Raw genomic sequence first — 17,901 nt, forward strand, 5'->3', positions numbered from 1 at the left:
AAAACCATGTACTACAGATTCAAAGTTCCCAAGTTTAAGTTGCAGCTAACCAAGGGCAAGAGCAGAGAATGTGGAGTATCTGTCTGCTGATGTGTGTTGTGGAATAGAATAATTGTTTAACTACACAAGATGTGTTGCCTTTGTTTATGCTGAATTTGTTTAACTATGCAAAGAGGTGTTGCTGTTTTACCTTGCCTGCCTAAGGCACCTGATCGGTCTAATAAAAAGCTGAACAGCTAATATCTAGGCCGAGGAAGGATAGGTGGGGTTGGCAGGCAGAGAGAAAAGGGGAGCCAGCTAGCCAGCCAGCAAGCCAGGAGACAGCCAGACATGGAGGAAGCAGAAAAGCAGAATGGACAGTATTTAGATGGGGTAAACAAGCCTCAGGGCAGCACATAGATTAGTAGAAATGGGTTAACTTAAGTTAAAGGAAAAAAAAAAAGACTAGTTAGAAACAAGCCTAAGCTAATGCCAAAAATTCATAATTAATAATAAGCTTCTCTGTCGTGATTTGGGGGCTGGTGGCCCAAGAAAGCTGGCTACAGATGTGTACTTTCCTGATGCCAACTGATGTCACAATGTAGCTGCATTAGTAACTCAAACAAATGGCATTTTGGCCAACAGTGTCTTCCCACATCAGCCCCTTCCTTTTCTCTGGGGTGGAGATGAAAGCAGAACACGGATCTTTCTCCTCAACATTTAGTCCCTGGGAAGCCAGCCCTTTTTCAGCAAATGCTAGCTGCTGTACTTACATTCACTAGCAAACACTTTCCCCGAGATAAACAAAACAAAGTGGAGAAGAGGGAAACACAGGCTAATTTTATTCAAGGGCTCTGATTAATTCCTGCTGCTAAATTCTTGAGACTAATCTATCTGCTCACAGATGCTCAAGGAGACCGGCATAATCCTTCACCTAGAGGAGCGATGCTTGCTCGCTGGCTCCAGGCAGTGCCCTGGTGGTGTGCGAACCTGTATCACATTCCCCTCTGCAGTGATTTCCATTCTTAATCTTTACGGGTGCAGAAGTAATAGGGAAGGAGTTGCCAGGTAAAATCTAACATGTGCAGCCTAGGGGAGAACCCAGGAAGGGGTGTGTGTTTCCTTTAAGCATTTCCAGCAGAGGTTGACTGTGTCTAAGCACAGAAAGAGGTTGAGCAGCAAAGTGGCCTCAGAAATAGCAGCAGGAAGAATCCAAAGAGAAGAGGGCCTGCAGTGTGCAAGAGTAGCTGCATTTTTTGAAGGACTGTTAGTCCCCTGCAGGTCTTATCCGGATATATACTGCGCATCTTTTATTCACTCTTCACATAGTAGATAAGATAATTTGATTGACTTTGTAAACGAATCAATAGATGCATGAATGAGTTAAGCAAATTGTTAATTAATATGAATAGAACTTTGCCTTTCACCATGTAAGTGATCATTTCATGGCACAATGACACACAAGGAGACATTTTCTGTAGAACACAAGCTCAGGCTTGGGGTGATGGCTGGGCAGATAAACAAAATGATCTATTAACTCAAAATGAGAAGAAAACTGTTTCAGGTATCAATTACCCACGCATTTCAAAAACATATAGAACAGTCAACGTGAACAGATTTCCTTGGAAAAAGAGAGGAAAATATCTTTCTCTGCGCCAGATGGGAGTCAGTGTGCTTATATTAGATAGGAAAGGGAATTGAACAGTGTTGAACAGTGTTGCTGCCATGCTTGCTACCAAACTCCTGAATGAACCATGACTGTTTGGACTTGAAAAGAGGAAGCATTGGTTTTTAACATTAGTTCAAGCTTTTCTTTGTAAAACTAGGTAGAATGCAATAGCCTTCCATATGTTACGCTAAAACACAAACATCCACACTGTTAGAAAAGGAAATACAAACAATGAACAGGCAGATTTGGACAGCAGCAGCTCGCTGGCTCAGAGGTGAGGAAATGGTGAGAAAGTAGAAAAGGGCATGCTGTGTTAGCGGGGAAGTGCTCTACTCTGTCCTGCAGCTCCGTTCCAGGTAAGCAGAGTAAAACTCAGTTTGTGTAAAGAAACATTCTCTCCATTTGGTCTTTGTTAAAGAAAATGAACGAAAATTAATGTGTGTCAGCCCAAGGCTTCTTGAAAATCTAAATTCCAGTGAGATTGACTTCCTCAGGGCTGGCTCTTTTCCGGCATGGAACTCTTTGAGATTACAAGGGAAAAGTTTAAAACCATGGACTAGACTGAACATTGTCTACCTGACACTGTGGCTGTACATCTGGAGAAGTCTCCATTACCTGAAGGAACTGTATGCTCAGTATCTGAACACCATGACTGTGCTACAACCCATTCATGCACCAGAAACTCAGGATCCACTTCGCCCCTCAGGGTGGCACCCGTGTTGCTCATGCGTGATACCTACTTCCCCCAGGCAGGCTGTCTCTGTCGAAAATGCACAGCTTGTATCCAAATTCATTCTCCAAAACGCCACGGAGCGTCAGCAACACAAACTCCTCTTCTTCAGCATTTCTTGCATAGGAAACATAAATATCATATTCTTTTCCATCTAGCAAAAGGAGCACAGAGCCAAAGCAAATTAGAAAAAACTTCTCAAATTGTTCTTTTTTTTTCTTAAATCTAACTTTTGGGTGTTGGGCGTTTTAATTTTTTTTCATTTATTTCCTTTTTGCATCTGTGAAGAATGTGACAGATCTCACTGTAATTTTGTAGTGGTGACAGGATTCAGGCAGAAGGACCATGTGGGTTCAGACTATATCTGATGTATCTTCTACTCTCATCTCAGGGAGTGACGCCTGTAGTGGACAAAGACTGTCCCCTGAATCACGGAAACAAGGATGCACACCAAAGGTCCTGGGAGCTAAGGCCAGGCAGGAAATTTCTACGCAGTGTTCTAGAAAACAACTCGTTTATACATTAGAATTCTAAATTAAGAAAGACTTTTTGAGACTGACTAAATTATACCCAAAAAGAACTAGAATTAAATTATGTTAAGATCGATATATTGATCTTTCTGAAATTTGCTTAATAAAATTCATGAGTCGTTAAAAATATAGATTATATGTTTCTTCCCAAGGCCTGCTGAATTAGAATTTTATGGGGTGGGCTGTTTCTCCTTTTCCTGTACAGTAGAGATTTGGTAAAGATTCAGATGTCTCAGTGATACTGCCAGGAAAATTTCTCCCAGGAATACACATTGGAAAGAGTTTTATTAGTGAGAGCAAGGTAAACAATACACTCTTATGTACACCTGGACCACCTGGGGGTATTGTTATAGCATATGTTCTGGTTCAGAAGGAGTCATGTTTAAAAGTCTCCACCTAAAATGCTTTCGGATTATCATGATGCTGCTGGCCCATGGATCTTCCCCTGAAGCATATGAACCTACAGCTGAACGTGGTGGTGCAGACCAACCATCCCAGCACTCAGGATTGAGGTCAGCCTGAGCTGCACAATGAGACACTGTGTCACAACACAAAGGACAAAACAAAGCAAAACAAAAGGCTGTGGCCCTGCACTGTCCTCTCTAGTGACCAAGAACCACATGTGTCTGTTGACCATCTGAGCGCAGCTGTCCCCCTGAGATGTGCCAGGACTTTAAAGCAGCCTTCTGTATTTGAAAGTTGGCAAAACATCTCATTAACATTTTAGATATCATTTTATACTGAAAGAACAATGTATGAATATTGAATCAAATCCTTATTTTCACGTATGCCCTTTGAACCATTGGGGGAAATGTTAATTTCATATATAATATGCATCATATTTATATAATGACAAATCTAGTCTAGACTAAACCATATTTCCATCAAGAAAGGTGAACAGGGCATACTGCAAAGATTTTTACTAGTAAGAGCTAAAATCAAAGATGATCTTATTAAATACAGTGGCTCATATGCTAGAGAAACACATTGTCTAAAGATGGTGATACAAGAGATTTGTATCATACTTCCAGTACTCACCAAGAATTGTTTCGTCTGTTCCGAAGTGAGCCCGGTAAAAGAGGACCATCTCCAGCCAGTAAACATGGTAGACCACGATGAGAACCACCACCAGAAATACCGTGGCTCCAAAACCACAGGCAAGTTCCACTGTGTACCTCGGCGGTATTACTAAAGCAAATGACAAAATAATGATGATGATAATTAACTTCTACTCAGTGATCATAGTGATCCCCCATGTCCTTCATGGCTGGAGCAGCCCAACGGCCAAGTCAGGCACTTGACTTGCAAATATTAACAAGCAGAAACAACATGATAACAGATTAGGCATAATTTTTTAAATACTAGATTGCATACTATTTATTTACTCTTTTGTTGTTCTTACTGCTGTGGTTTATAGTTCCTGGTACAGAAAGTGCTTTAAATGACTCAGTGATTTGAATAGATCCTAAATGTATATAAAATAAATAGGATGTTAACATTGGGAAGGGTTTCCAGGAAGGTTATCATATTCAACTCAACACAGGGCCTTGTCCATGCTAGGCAAGCTCTACTGTTGAACTATAACCCCAGTCATGTATAAACTGAGAAGGTCTTGCTCTTCAGCTCAACCTCACCAACTTCCTGCCTCAGCCTCCTGGGAACTGAGACTGCAGCACTGTGCCATGATCCTAGAACAGGGATAGTTTTGAAACTGCTGTGTCCAGAGACTGTTTGTTCTTGCAGTGCTCTCCCAAGATCCCTCCCAGAAGAGAGGTCCATTATCAGAGGAGTATACCTGAGCAAAAATCTTGCCGTGTCTATTAATTTTGACTTCATCCTCTTTCTAACGTCAATATCAGAGAAATCTGATTCCTTTCCTTTATTTAAAAGAGGCTTCAAACTAGTATTTTCATTGAGTTTTGGCAAATCTACAGAATAGGAAGTGGTATTTGGTTCTTATATTTCCCAAGCTCACAGTTCTGTGACAAACACTTCAAAGGCTGACTTTCAGGGATTTGATTGTTTCCTTGTTATCTACTTACTTTTTGACACTGTGAATACCATAGGCAGGCTTTATGGACAGAAATAAGAGTGAGATAATTCCCAACTTATTAAAAGCTAGGAATTAAGACAAGCTCTGTTCACTCCACTGACTATTCTAACCAAGCCTCCAATCACTGTCCTGTCTCATTTACACTGTCCTTGTTTCAAAGGGCTCAGGAAAAGCAAACATAATGCTGTGACCATAGTATGACTTCTGGCCATAATATGTCTTTCTTTTTTTTTAATTTCAAAGTTCATTTATATATATATATATATATATATATATATATATATATGATATATATATATATATATATATCTTCATCCCACCAATAAAGCTGTTCTGTTCTTCAGCCCGGCCTTTGTTCATAGAAATATCTACTTTTCAATGATTTTATCTTAGCAATATTAGTGAACTGTAGAGAGTTACTCCTTCACCATTCCTTCCCACTCCCTGCAAAATAGACTAGGCCTCCACACCTTCCATTTTGTCCATCCTATCCCTGCAGCACCTGGGTTCTCAACAAACTTTCCCAGAAATAGCCCTTTCCTCTTTCAGGATAAGGAAAGAAGTCCAAAGTTACAGTCAAGGGCAGAAGCATCATTTGTTTGCTACGTTAGCTGTGGCACGGCAGCTGAAGACTTTGAGGAAGAACAGAGTAATTTGCAGGAGATGAAGCTGGGCTTGGTATTGGCTGGCTCGATAATGCCTTTATTGGCATATCTGCCAGATGCTTGAGGGATAGAAAGGGAAGACAGCAGGAAGGGCTAAAAAAAAATCTAATGCAGGGGAAGCACAGAAACAAGAGAATATTTCATTGGGTTAGTTTAAAAATTGTTACTGATGTTTTGAAAAAGCAGGTCATGAGATGGGGAGACCTGGGCCAGATGGAGTGAGACTGGACCAGGGGAGGTGTAAGAGCGGAGAGAAAAAGATGCTTCTCTGAGCAGTTGAACACTTTAGTGCTGAACATCTGTTTGCTGAGATGAGGTATGGAGAATCTCCTTCAGAGCGGGACTGCTATCTAGGTTCTCTTCAAAGTGCACATGGAATGCTTCCCTGGTGTTAGATCATTGGCCAGATGCGGACTCAGTGGCTGGGAGAACTTTACAAATGACATTTAATCCGAATGAAAACACGATAAGCAACCTGGAGCAGAGTCCAAAGTTCTCGATTTAGAGATAAATCTCGGACTTTCAAGTTCATCAACCTGAATTCAGTGTGTTGTCTATCTAGTACAGGGGAATGCTGGAACTGACCATTCAAACCTTGTTATCAGGTGTAACCCAGTCCTGGGGTCGCAGGATGGTGGTCCTCTAAATGGGTGGGTGTTTTTCCAGGTATTAATAGAGGTCTTGCTTGATGACCAAAAGATCAATTAAACAATTGATTTCTCTCTGCCAGGCTCATTTCTACAGCCTCTTTCACTTTGAAGAGGGCTCTTCAATTTTGTTTTGTATCTCCGATGACACAGCTCATATTTACAGCTCAGATTGTGCTTCCTGGTGTCATCTTCTTTTTAAAGATTCCCTAATGGTGCTTAACTGATTGGACCCAAAAATTAATAATCCACCAGACTGCTCATCTAAATGGCTGTGGTTCTAAAGGGTTGTCTTGTAAAGCGAAAGGACGTTACAGGGAAGCAGTGACCCTTGGCCTCTATTTTGTGTCCTTCCTACTGCGAGCCTCGGCATTTGAAATGACAAGTTTGCACTGATGCCATCTCAGACAAAACGGTTTCCAATTAAGAAGGAGTGATGCAATCTGACCACGCTGGACTCCTGAACTCCCCCTCATTGATTGCAATAAGTCTCAATTAGAACGTAGCCAAATGCCGTCATTTGCTTATTGCTACTCCCCAAATCAGAATGTGCTTTGCAGCTCTGTATTATAAACTGGCCCTGAACTCCACATACCCTGCCAGCCATCTTTGTTAAAAGAATGAAAGACCCCAGCACCGGTCCTCTCCCCTGCTTTTGGTTCTGGCTCTACAATAAATTTTGTCCTTGGCAACCCAAATTATCTATCTTCATTGTTGTAACTGGGCTTGCAATTTACTGAGCTCTTCCTCTGAATGCCAGGTGCCTGAACTGCCAATTGTCCCCTGCCACAGAGAACAAGGCTAGTCAGTACTCAATTATGCATAATTTTTAAAATTGTGGTGATGGCCATTAGTTTGAAATGTTAACAAAAGAGTGTTTTATTTTAGTGATGTCAAAACAGAGAATGGTGAATTGGTCTGCAAATCTGATGGTTCAGGGATGAGGCTACAACCTCTGTCCTCTGGACCTCACCTTTGGTACCAGAAAAGTAAATGATAATGAACTAGCCTGCACTCTGGAATACCTTACATAGTGCTGTTGTTGTTGCATTTTAGCTTCATACAGTTGGAGAACTGGTAAAACTAAGATAAGCCCATGGTCATTATGTCTTTTTCTTTCTAATAATTATCAAAGGTAATCTTCCAGATTTTGGTACAGAAAGGAAAGTCCTAAGAAGGTGGTGGCTGCTCTGAGCTAGGGAGAGAATTGAGAGTTGAGATGATTGTGCCAGTTTGCATTTCAAGGACTAAGTAACAGAAAGAAGAGAGTTGAGGAGAAAATGAACTCTAGGAATCTGCATGAGGTTATCTTCAGTCTGTGGCAAAGAGTGTGAAAATGCAAAGCTGTGGAGACTTGGTTTGCACTTACAATGTCCTATAAAGAACACTAAAAAATGAAAAACCATAGAAGCACATGCGAATCTGAGGTGACCCAGGTGTCCGGCGTTGGAGCCTACATGGCTGAGCCTGAGAAGTGTACCCACCCAGCCCTACCAGAAAGGGCATTTCTAGCTACTGTAACATACTCGATTAAGAGAATTCCAGAAGGAAGAAGAGAAGGGAGAAAAGGAAGGGAAACCTATAATATAAACAAATTAAACACCTGCTACAATAAAACTCAACTTGCTCACAAAATACATTCCACGGCATAACATCTATGATAAATAACAATAAAACACTAGAAAGCAGAAAGATAAAAGAATCAACGTTCAAAAGACATATCAACAAGTAAAAATAGAATCCAGAATTGGCAGAGATGATTTAATGACTAGCTAAGCATTTTAAAATCCATATTAAAAGGTGTCTGCTGAGATTTTTTTAAGTGAACACTTGTGAAGAGTAAATAGGAAATATCAATGGAGACATTCCAGTGAGGCAGAAATTCAAAACATGAAAAATATATTCTTGAAAAAGCATACAAATCATTTATCATAACAAAAACCACTAAAGCCTCCATAGGCTCTGAAACAATTGAAAGAAATAATCCCCAGAAAGCATGCCCATACATGACAACTTAGAAGAACAAGGGAGTGCCCTGAAGGACAACTTAGAAAACTGACACAAGAAAATACACTCTTAAGGAAAAAGAATAAGAGAGAGACAAGCAGAAATTGTGATAATTGAATTTTGAAGAAGAGCTCAAGGTGAGCACATAAAAATCAATTAACTGCATGACTATGCTTTATTAATAAACAATTAGAAAACTTAAAAAGTCTGATGGCATACATTTTTAAATTCTTTAGAGACAAATTTGATAACATGTAATAAAAACCTGTACACTCAACTTTTTTTAAATTGATGAAATAAATTACTAAGACTCTACATAAATGGAGAGGTCTATCATCTTTATGGATTGATAGAATCGGTATTGGTAAGTCTTCAGTGTTACTCACAAATTTAATGGGGTCTCAATCAAAATCAAAGAAGAATAGAAATTGATAAACTGGTACTAAAACATGTAAGGAAACTATGTATTTTTCTAAAATAATGAAACTACCTTGAAAAAGAGAAAAGGGCAACAGTGTCTTATTTAATAATTTCACACTATAGTAATAAAAATGGTGTAAGACTAAGCAGCAACTATTGATTAAAGGGGTAGAGCAAGAAATGCAGAAACTCATAAAGATAATTGAATTTTTGACCGAACTTTCAAGACATTTCAAGAAAAAAAAAAACAGTGAAACACATTCAACAAGATGTCAGAACAACTATTTCTGTGGAGAAACAGAACAAAGTCAACATCAGACTCCAGTCTGCAACTCACGCCCTCAAGACTACAATCTACGATGGAACAAAGGCCTAAATAGAAAGGAGAAATCTTTGAACAAAGCCTGCCATCATTTGACTTTATACAACAGAGAATAGAAGCACAGAATTCAGAAAGCACTAACACATGAAAAGAGACTGGTGAAACGAGCTTCCTCACATTACTGAGAACTGTGCTTATCAAAACATCAACTCATGGACTTAGGGATTAAGAGCACCAGCATTCTTGCTGGGGAGTTACCACCTGTATGCTGGCTCCCAGCTGTCTTTAACTCCACTTTCAAGGGCTCTGATGTCTCCTTCTGCCATCTGCAGGCACTAAGCACACACACGATACACATGCATACATGCTGGCAAAAACACTCATACATGTAAATAGAAACAAATCTTTCAAAAATGAATAAATTCACAAGCTGGATGGAAATATTTTTAACATTCCAAAAAAGTTAACAAAAGATGTGCATTCGGTGTGTGTAAATCTGGGCATGCATATGTGGTTATGTGTCTTGTATGCATGTGTCCAGCATGAGTTACATACCACACTAAATGTAAAACAAACGATCCAGCTGAAAATGACCAAAGATTTTTACTGGTCTCACAGAAAGATTTATTAATGATCAATGAATTTACAACAAAGCCTTCAGCATCACCAGGGACTCGAAGAGCAACTGCAGTGAGACACAAACACTCATTTCCTAAGAAGCTAGAATCTTAACAGTTGACATATCCAAAAACTGGTGAGAAAAGAGAGTGTACAAAGGCTCTGTGCTGTGCTGGGGGCCGTGTGCAACAGCAAACCTGTTTGGCAACTTCTCATATGATTTAAAACACACGTCTCCTTAGAACCTACCTTGCTACTCTCTGATCACCAAACAACTGCACGTTAGACATGTTTACTTTAGTTCTCTCATATGAAGGACTTTAGCCAACTGAATGGATGAAATGTGCAGTCAATAAAACCTGATCCGGGGAATTCTCATTCCACGTGTTAATCTCTCCCTGTCATGTTTGCTGTTTGTGTTTGAGTTGGGGTCTCATGTAATCCAAGCTGGTCGTCAATATTCTAGGTAGCTGACGCTGACCTCGAACTCCTAAACTTCCTGGATCAAATCTCCCATATGGCAGGATTACAAGCCTGGGTCACCACTTTGTGCTTCCTGTCATACTTTTGATGATGTGCAGACATAAAATCTTGGAATCAACACTCATTGGTCAAGAAGGTCATGTGTCCCTTCACAGGCTCAATATTGTCCCCACTACACTTAGAATCTGAGTTTCTATGCTACAATAGTTACTTGGGTGGACATCCTTGGGTACGTCTCCCACATAAAACATTGATAAGTGATCAATTTATGTCATCTTCTATTATTGTTTTACAGAGTACATGCCAAAAAAGAAAACCCCCAGATTCTTTGTACTTCAGCAATATGGATTTTAACACAATTGAAAACACCCAGCCTGCAGCAATCTAAACCCCTGAAGACCTTCATTTGGAATGTTAAATATTAAAGGCTCTAACAGGTCTTGAACTAAAGTAATTTGATTTATTTTGTAACCTAGACTATAATGGTACTTGTTTGATTACAGATGCTTTTGTTAATTATTGCTTATAACACCCTTAGAGAAATAAGAGCTAGCATTTATTGAACAGTTGATGATAGTATGAACTAGTAAGAATGCTTGTTCTGTGCATTTTTGACAACCTTAGAGGTGCTAGTATAATTTTCTCCCTTTTTTATGATAAAAATAATGAGGCTCAAAGAGTGCTTTAGTTTTCCAAGATCAGAGAGTTGGGCTAAAAGAAAACTAGGATTTTATTAGGGTATCTGATGTTTGAGCACAGATAATTCACTACAGTGTCTTCTGAGATGGAAGCAACGGAGCATCCTGAACAAATTCTTTAAGACTTCTTAAGAGCTATAAACAATTTGTTTCTAATTTGTAAGACAACATTTGATTGTGCCCTCTTTGTTGCTCAGCTTAAAATAAATAAATAAAAAGGATTCAAGTCTAAAGCAAATGCAACAACCATAAGTCAACATTTTCCTTTTTTATATAAATGTTATAAAGTGTATCAAATGTTTCATTTATATATATATGTTATAAACTATAAAATGTGAGGGCTAGGATGTTTCAGAATGCCATACTAACCACGTGATGTCTCTGTTAAGTTTACTCCATACCTCTAGAAAATAATCAGGAAGGGATCAATTGGATGGGATTTGTGCCAGGGGAAAGACTCAAAGAAAAATTTAGGCAATATGCTTCAGGAGCAACAGCTCACACAAGAAGGATTTGTAATTTTTATTTATTTTAGAAAATACAGATAATAACATAGGAATTATTTTAACATCAAACTAAATCATAATTTAATAAATTTTATTTTATCAATTATAATATAAAACTGCCTAATGATGGATACATAATGTGTAAAACATGAATCTGAAATTACATTTTTTTGAGAATCAATATCCTGTTCCTTCCTTATGTATTTATAGACAAATAGACGACTGCTACTTATGTTTCATTCTTTCTTACACTTCTAAGAATAGCGAGGATGTGTGATTGAGGAAAAATTTCTAAAGGTCATAAGGCACGATCAAATATGTGACCCTTAAACTCTGCTTTCAGTTATATCTAAGGGCATCTTTGAACTTCAACAACAATATGTGATTCTAGAAATTCTATTACCCCTTACTAGCTTTGAGGATTTTCGCTTTTCATGATTATTTAAGATATAAAATTGTGTCTTGCTGTTGCATTCATGGAGTTTTCAAGCAACATTTAGGTACTAAGGTGCTGACACTCTCAGAACTAACATGCTAGCCTCTTTGCAAAGATGGAAGCTTTCTCCTAAGGTTTTTCATTTAACTGATTCATTGTTTTTTGTCCGATGTGCTAGGCGCTGGAGTTCTCTCTCTCTGATTTCCTATTCAGCACAGCGTTATTTGAGAGTTCACAGAGTCATCGGCTGGGTGCATCCATTACCTTTCTGCTTCACCTTGGCTGCGTGCTCAGCTTCCCCTATGGTATTTCGAGCATGACAGACATAGTTGCGCCTGAGATCCTCAGGGGTGACTTTCTTGATGCTCAAAGTCTGAGTCTTTGTTTCATCCTCTGTTGGGGAATAACTTATACTACAGACAAGGAGAAAGAAATCAAAACGTTTGTGAGACACACAGGCTGTGCCCTCTGTGTGAATAAGAAGCAAGCAACTACAGAGTCCTGCGGGAGAGGGTTGTAATGCTGACAAAGGCCTTATCATACCACACATTAGCCTAATGCCGGACAAACCCAATGCTAGATTCTCACTGTAGCTCTTCCTTCACAGCTAAATGTCACCCTTGCTCTAGACGCTGAGGAACGATGCCTGCATCAGCTTGAAAAGAATCTTCTGGTATCAGACTTATTTGGGGGGGTTGATCCATGTTTTGTCATTTGCACCTTGGGCAGTGCCATTAAACTTGCCATGCCTTGGCTCTTTTGTAAAAGAGTGTATTATGGGAATAATTTACTGAAATACTCAGAAGATTGAACAGGCGTCTCTGCTGCAGCCACGCTTGATGACTGCTCTTCTGAGTTATCACAGCCCCACATAACTGTCATGCTACAGAGATACGGAAAGCTTGATTTCCAAATGCAGACAGCCAGGATGTTTGTGTGAAATGTTGAAACCGCTTAGTTCAATCTTTATGTGCAAAGAGAAGAAACATCTCAGAACATGAAAACTGAGCTGTGAAGTAAGGATATACAACTACAGTAGGTCCAAGAGCAAGTATTTGTGTTTAAGACCAAGATTTAAAATCCCTTCAACTCCTTGTCTCAGAGGGGTTTAAATATATCTCTCCCTTAGCTGACCAGGTTCTCCTGTAGATTAGACATGGTGTCAGTCATAAAACTGTGTTTCAGGAACAAGTAGTTTTCTCCCAAACTTATTTTCCTGCTCTCACGAACACTGCAAGTTTGTCTTAGTTGCAGCAAGGTGGAATAACATGACTTTGTTCTCATAAGGATTCATTTAATATGAAGAGGAGAATCTCAATTTTCAGAATTCCTGAACTTATCAGTAACTGTCTCTTGGGGCCTCAAGCTGAACCTTTCATCATGTAGTTCCTTCTACGAAACATGACATGTTGGGAGGCTTTTTTTTCCCTCCAATTTTCCTCTGTTTCCCTAAAGTCTTTGAACACATTTCTTTTTACCAGCTTTAATTTCGTAACTTAGCAAATTTGATTTGAAAACTTTTTCATCTGTGAAATGCCCCCTAATCCTTCCAAACCGACCGAGTCCCCTAAGAACTCTTCCTGCAACACCCATTCCTTCTCAATCATTTATATATCATATAATATTTAAATCTCTGCTGTAACTGTTTGTCCTATCTAAGGATAAGAAGCTGTTCAAAGTAGATATTTTATAATTTCTACAAAATCTTAACTTACTAGTAGGAAAGAAACAGGTTTTGATTGTGGAAATACAATGAGCTTAAGGTCTGTTGGCACAAGGTGATCAACTTGGGGACTTCTGCCACTCTGTCACATTCTTGACCACTGTGATTTATTGGTTTCCAAAGCAAAACAATTCTTTCTAGCAATTTATAGCTCACTTATAGAGAAATCTTCAGTCTTCAGAGACCTGTATACCCCCTTTGTTAAATTTTTAAAAATATCAAGTTTGCTTTAAATGCTTAAAAATATCAAGTTTGCTTAAGAATAAAGTGACTCAGTTTGACATTTTAAGAGAGGTCAACATTATTAACCATCAGCTTTTTAAAAAATTAGCTTTTTGAGAGTTTTGCACATTTACTTTTTAAAGTGAAATTTAAAGAACAAAAATATTAGTATTTAACAAGTAATTCTCAAGTATCAAAGGAAGATAGGAAAAGTATGGTTATATTAATAGAAGAAATAAACATAATTATAAGAGAAGCAAATATCTAGATCCATTCTCCAGGAGTGAGGAAGATTATAACCCAAATACTTTCAGGTAGCCACATCCCAATATTTCTCCTTCTCATGTATCTTTAGATTCATGAGGGAGATACATCCCAAATGTTTCTAAATAAGAATCATAGCATAAACATGTGACGTCTGTAGAGCTTAAGACAATATAGCACATGCCTGTAACAACTGTGATGAAGGTACCCGGACTCAAGACAATGTAATACCAAATTTTGGCATGCAATCTATCAAGTGTGTGCACTTGCATTGCAAGTCCCATAGCCCTGCTTTGGGATGCAGCCACCAAAAATCTTGCTACATTTTATTAAAGGAAAAACAATCATCATGCACATTGAATGGTGTGTATCAAGACCTGAGATTGACAATGACTAGAGAGCCTGTATACACCCATGTTACCTTTCATTAATGGTGATGTCAGTGGTGACATCATCAGGCTTCTTTCCATCGATGGTCCACCAGATCTCATTGTGGGAGTCCATGATGAAAGTGAAATAGACTTTACAGGGGATAAGAAGCTCCTCTCCTGACAAACAACCAAATTGAATAGATGATGTTAACCTATATTAAGCCATCAATATGCATCTTTCATATGACTCATATGTGCCTGATTCTCTAGTGGCCACTAAAAGCCAATAAAGCATTCATCATTCTAACACCAAATGCACAAAAAATAAAATAAAACCAAGAAGAGAAGCCCAACAACTGTACATACAATTACCAAAATGGCCATTTTCTATCACTATATAAATATGCTCTAAAATGCCAGAGGAACTCTGGCAGCATTCTTCTCAGGCCCAAACCTCCCCTTTTGTTATTTCCCTCATAAAGTCTGACTGCCTCAGTTCCTTTTCACCATGACCAAGGCAAGTTATAAAAGAGAATATTTAATTTGAGGTTCACGGTTCCAGATGGTTGGAAATGATGACCATCACAAGAGTTTTTTGTTTGTTTGTTTTGTTTTTTCGAGACAGGGTTTCTCTGTGGCTTTGGAGCCTGTCCTGGAACTAGCTCTTGTAGACCAGGCTGGTCTCGAACTCACAGAGATTCACCTGCCTCTGCCTCCCAAGTGCTGGGATTAAAGGCGTGCGCCACCACCGCCCGGCCCATCACAAGAGTTTGGCAGCAGACCAGACAGCATGGTGCTGGAACAGGAGCTGAGAGATTACATCTCATCAAAAAATGTGAGGCAGAGAGAGCTAACATAGAATATCATAGGAGATCTTGTAGCATCAAAGTCTACTCCCAGCCACGGATCTTACTCCTTCTCAAACAGTTCCATAAACTGTGCACTAAGAATTCAAATATACGAGCCTATCATGGCTATTCTCTGTCAACCACAGTGACCAATAAAAGAGTTCTTAGATGATGGGTCCTTATCCAAGAGGATGAAACATTGCCAAGAGAACTGGCCAGGGAATCCACATCTCCAAACATGCAGAATCTTAGTTTTAAAAAGCAGTTCTAAGTTACGTAGCTGAGATGGTTCATGAGACGAGGGAGGTTCACCAGTGGGGATAATAGTGCTAGCAATCATGTCAAGACCAGCATAATTGCTGTGAACTTGGTAGAACTAAATACTTGTACTTGCTATTGTTTTCCTTATTCTTTTTTATTCTTATGTTTTCTTCTTTCAGAATCATAGACATTTACATAACCAAGTTTGGCTATTTTCATCCTGTCCCTCTACTCCCCTGAGTACCTTATTTTTTACCAAGTCTTCTCATATGTCGATGTATTTTTTTTGTTAAGCCCTGAATATAATTAGGATTGTTTCCATGAGCATGAGTGTGGGTTCTATTTACTAAAACATGGGCAACTTATCAATGATTATGGTACTGGAAAAAAAATTAGTGACTGTTGAGTGTCTAAATCTAAATGTTCCCATTTAGAACAACCCTTCCATGGCTCAGGAAACATTAATGGAGGTAAAGCAGAAAGGATATAAGAGTCAGGGGGTGTATAGGAATCCACGAAACAGTTACTTAAATTACAGATATATAATTATATGTTTGCCTTGAGCTGTAGGTAAAGGAACTGTGATAGATGTGCCAACAGTGATGGGTACCACATAGTCAGTTGATCTCTACAAATTTTGATCAGTATGGCCTTGATGCAAAAATAGGCTTCTTTGATGAGGGGTGAGAGCTATACCTAGCTGTGGGTATTTACACAGAAGTTAGAAATTATACTGGCTTATGCAAGGGGCAGTAGTAGATGCTCTTCTTGATTTCAAAATCTCACCAGCTAACTACGTTTACAGAGGTAGGCATGAATTCCTACCGATCAAGATGACATTAAGTCTAACTAGGTGGCTATTCTTTGGTCCTGGTATAGAAGAGCTATTATTGTACCTTTTGCAAGACCTTGATGTTCTGGCTATTTTAGTTTGTCGGCTTTACAGATGGGTAGAACTATTGACTGCTTTTCTCCTTTGAAAGCTTGCATATCTCCTTCCCATACTATGAGAACTAGTCTTCAGAGGAGAGACTTCTAGGTTAGATTCAGATTGAATCCTCAAAGTTCTGATTTCCAAGTTTGCTAAATCATCAGTGATAAGGTCTTACTTTCAATTTCTGAGAGGCATTCAAGGACAACAGTGACAGCCTGTATTGTTTTGGCAACTTTTTGGACTATCCTGACCAACAACATGAACGAAGATATCATATGACTGGCATTAGGTTTTTGTTAAATAGTCTATGTTTTTTTTTTTTTTTGTGGGGAGAATTTTTTTCCCAAGTGGCATAACTTTATATATATATATATAGTAATTTTAAGTGAACATAAAATATCATAATTCTCTCCAGCTTCTTAAAACATCCTTGGTGTTATACATTCCTCCTCCTTCCCTGTCCTTCTGTGTTGCCCTCCTCCCTCCTTCCCAAATAAGTCTTCCCTACCCTAGGCATTTATTCTTAATCAAACAGCATGAAGTCTTTTAAAAATTAATGTCCCACAGAAGCAAAAGTTGAAATGTCTACGTGTTAAGCAGCATTGTTTGTAGGTCAAATTGTTAATAAGAACTAGGGAAGGATTTGACTGTTACACCAGCCTGCTGAGAATAATTCTGCTTTATGCTTGTACTCTTGGCTCACTATTGCCCAGACTCTGAAGAAACCTCTAATTATCTTGGATGAACTGACTAACACTGGCTCCAAACCTTTCACTACAATGCATGGCCTCTCTCATGTCACCATACAGATTATGAATTGTTGTTTCCATAATGAAGGAAAATGAACATGAGTTCAGGAATGCTTTGGAAATGCGGCCCGGTAAGTAGAGGAAACGTACTTGGGTTGCTGAGAGGTTTTTACTTCAACGGTGACAATATTGTTCCAGTTCTTAAACAAAGCTCATATTAACCCTAGGAAATGCAGTCTATTTTAGAGCAACCAACTCTTAATACATCCTCTATTCCTTACGATCCAAATCATATCTGAAAACTCATCAGAACATTGCCTTTTGGGCAAGCCACCTAGATGACCTCTGGCTTTATAGCTTCAATCCACACAAACAACTCTTCTATATTTCTCACAGGTCTAGAATGGTTTTACAGTGGCTTGGGCAGTTTAGGGGGCCACTGGAAGTGAGACTAGTATTTATCCATAGTGCATGAACTGGTTTTTGGAAACCATTCCCTCGGGAGGGTTACCTTCCTCAGTTAAGATACGGGGAGGAAGTCCTTGGTCCTGCCTCAAGTGATGTGACAGACCTTGTTGACTCCCCATGGGAGGCCTCATCCTCTCTGAGGAGTGGATGCTGTTGGGGTGGGGGAGATGGTGGGAGGAGCAGGAGGAAGGAAGGGAGAGGGAACTGGGACTGATATGAAAAATAACAAAAATGTATTAGCTAAATTTAAAAAGAAGATGATGTAAAAGTGTCAGAATTTTCCATGTTTTTCTACTCT

General features: G+C 39.1%; 1 protein-coding gene across 5 annotated transcripts in view; it reads right to left on the bottom strand.

Moving 5' to 3' along the window:
* Il1rap (interleukin 1 receptor accessory protein) overlaps positions 1-17,901 on the bottom strand; it is a 139,165-nt gene that overhangs the window by 16,381 nt on the left and 104,883 nt on the right. For all 5 annotated transcript variants that reach the window (XR_009056812.1, XR_009056811.1, XM_057764133.1 and 2 more), the window contains exons 7-10: positions 14,394-14,520; positions 12,028-12,176; positions 3,947-4,096; positions 2,389-2,532 (exon numbers count right to left, since the gene is read on the bottom strand). Coding sequence is in view for 3 of the 5 variants with exons in the window: in XM_057764133.1 (XP_057620116.1) it covers positions 2,389-2,532; positions 3,947-4,096; positions 12,028-12,176; positions 14,394-14,520 (570 nt within the window). In the remaining 2 variants the exon portion in view is untranslated. The remainder of the gene's footprint in view (positions 1-2,388; positions 2,533-3,946; positions 4,097-12,027; positions 12,177-14,393; positions 14,521-17,901) is intronic.

Source organism: Chionomys nivalis, chromosome 3 (assembly GCF_950005125.1).
Source record: "Chionomys nivalis chromosome 3, mChiNiv1.1, whole genome shotgun sequence".
Taxonomy (NCBI): Eukaryota; Metazoa; Chordata; class Mammalia; order Rodentia; family Cricetidae; genus Chionomys; species Chionomys nivalis.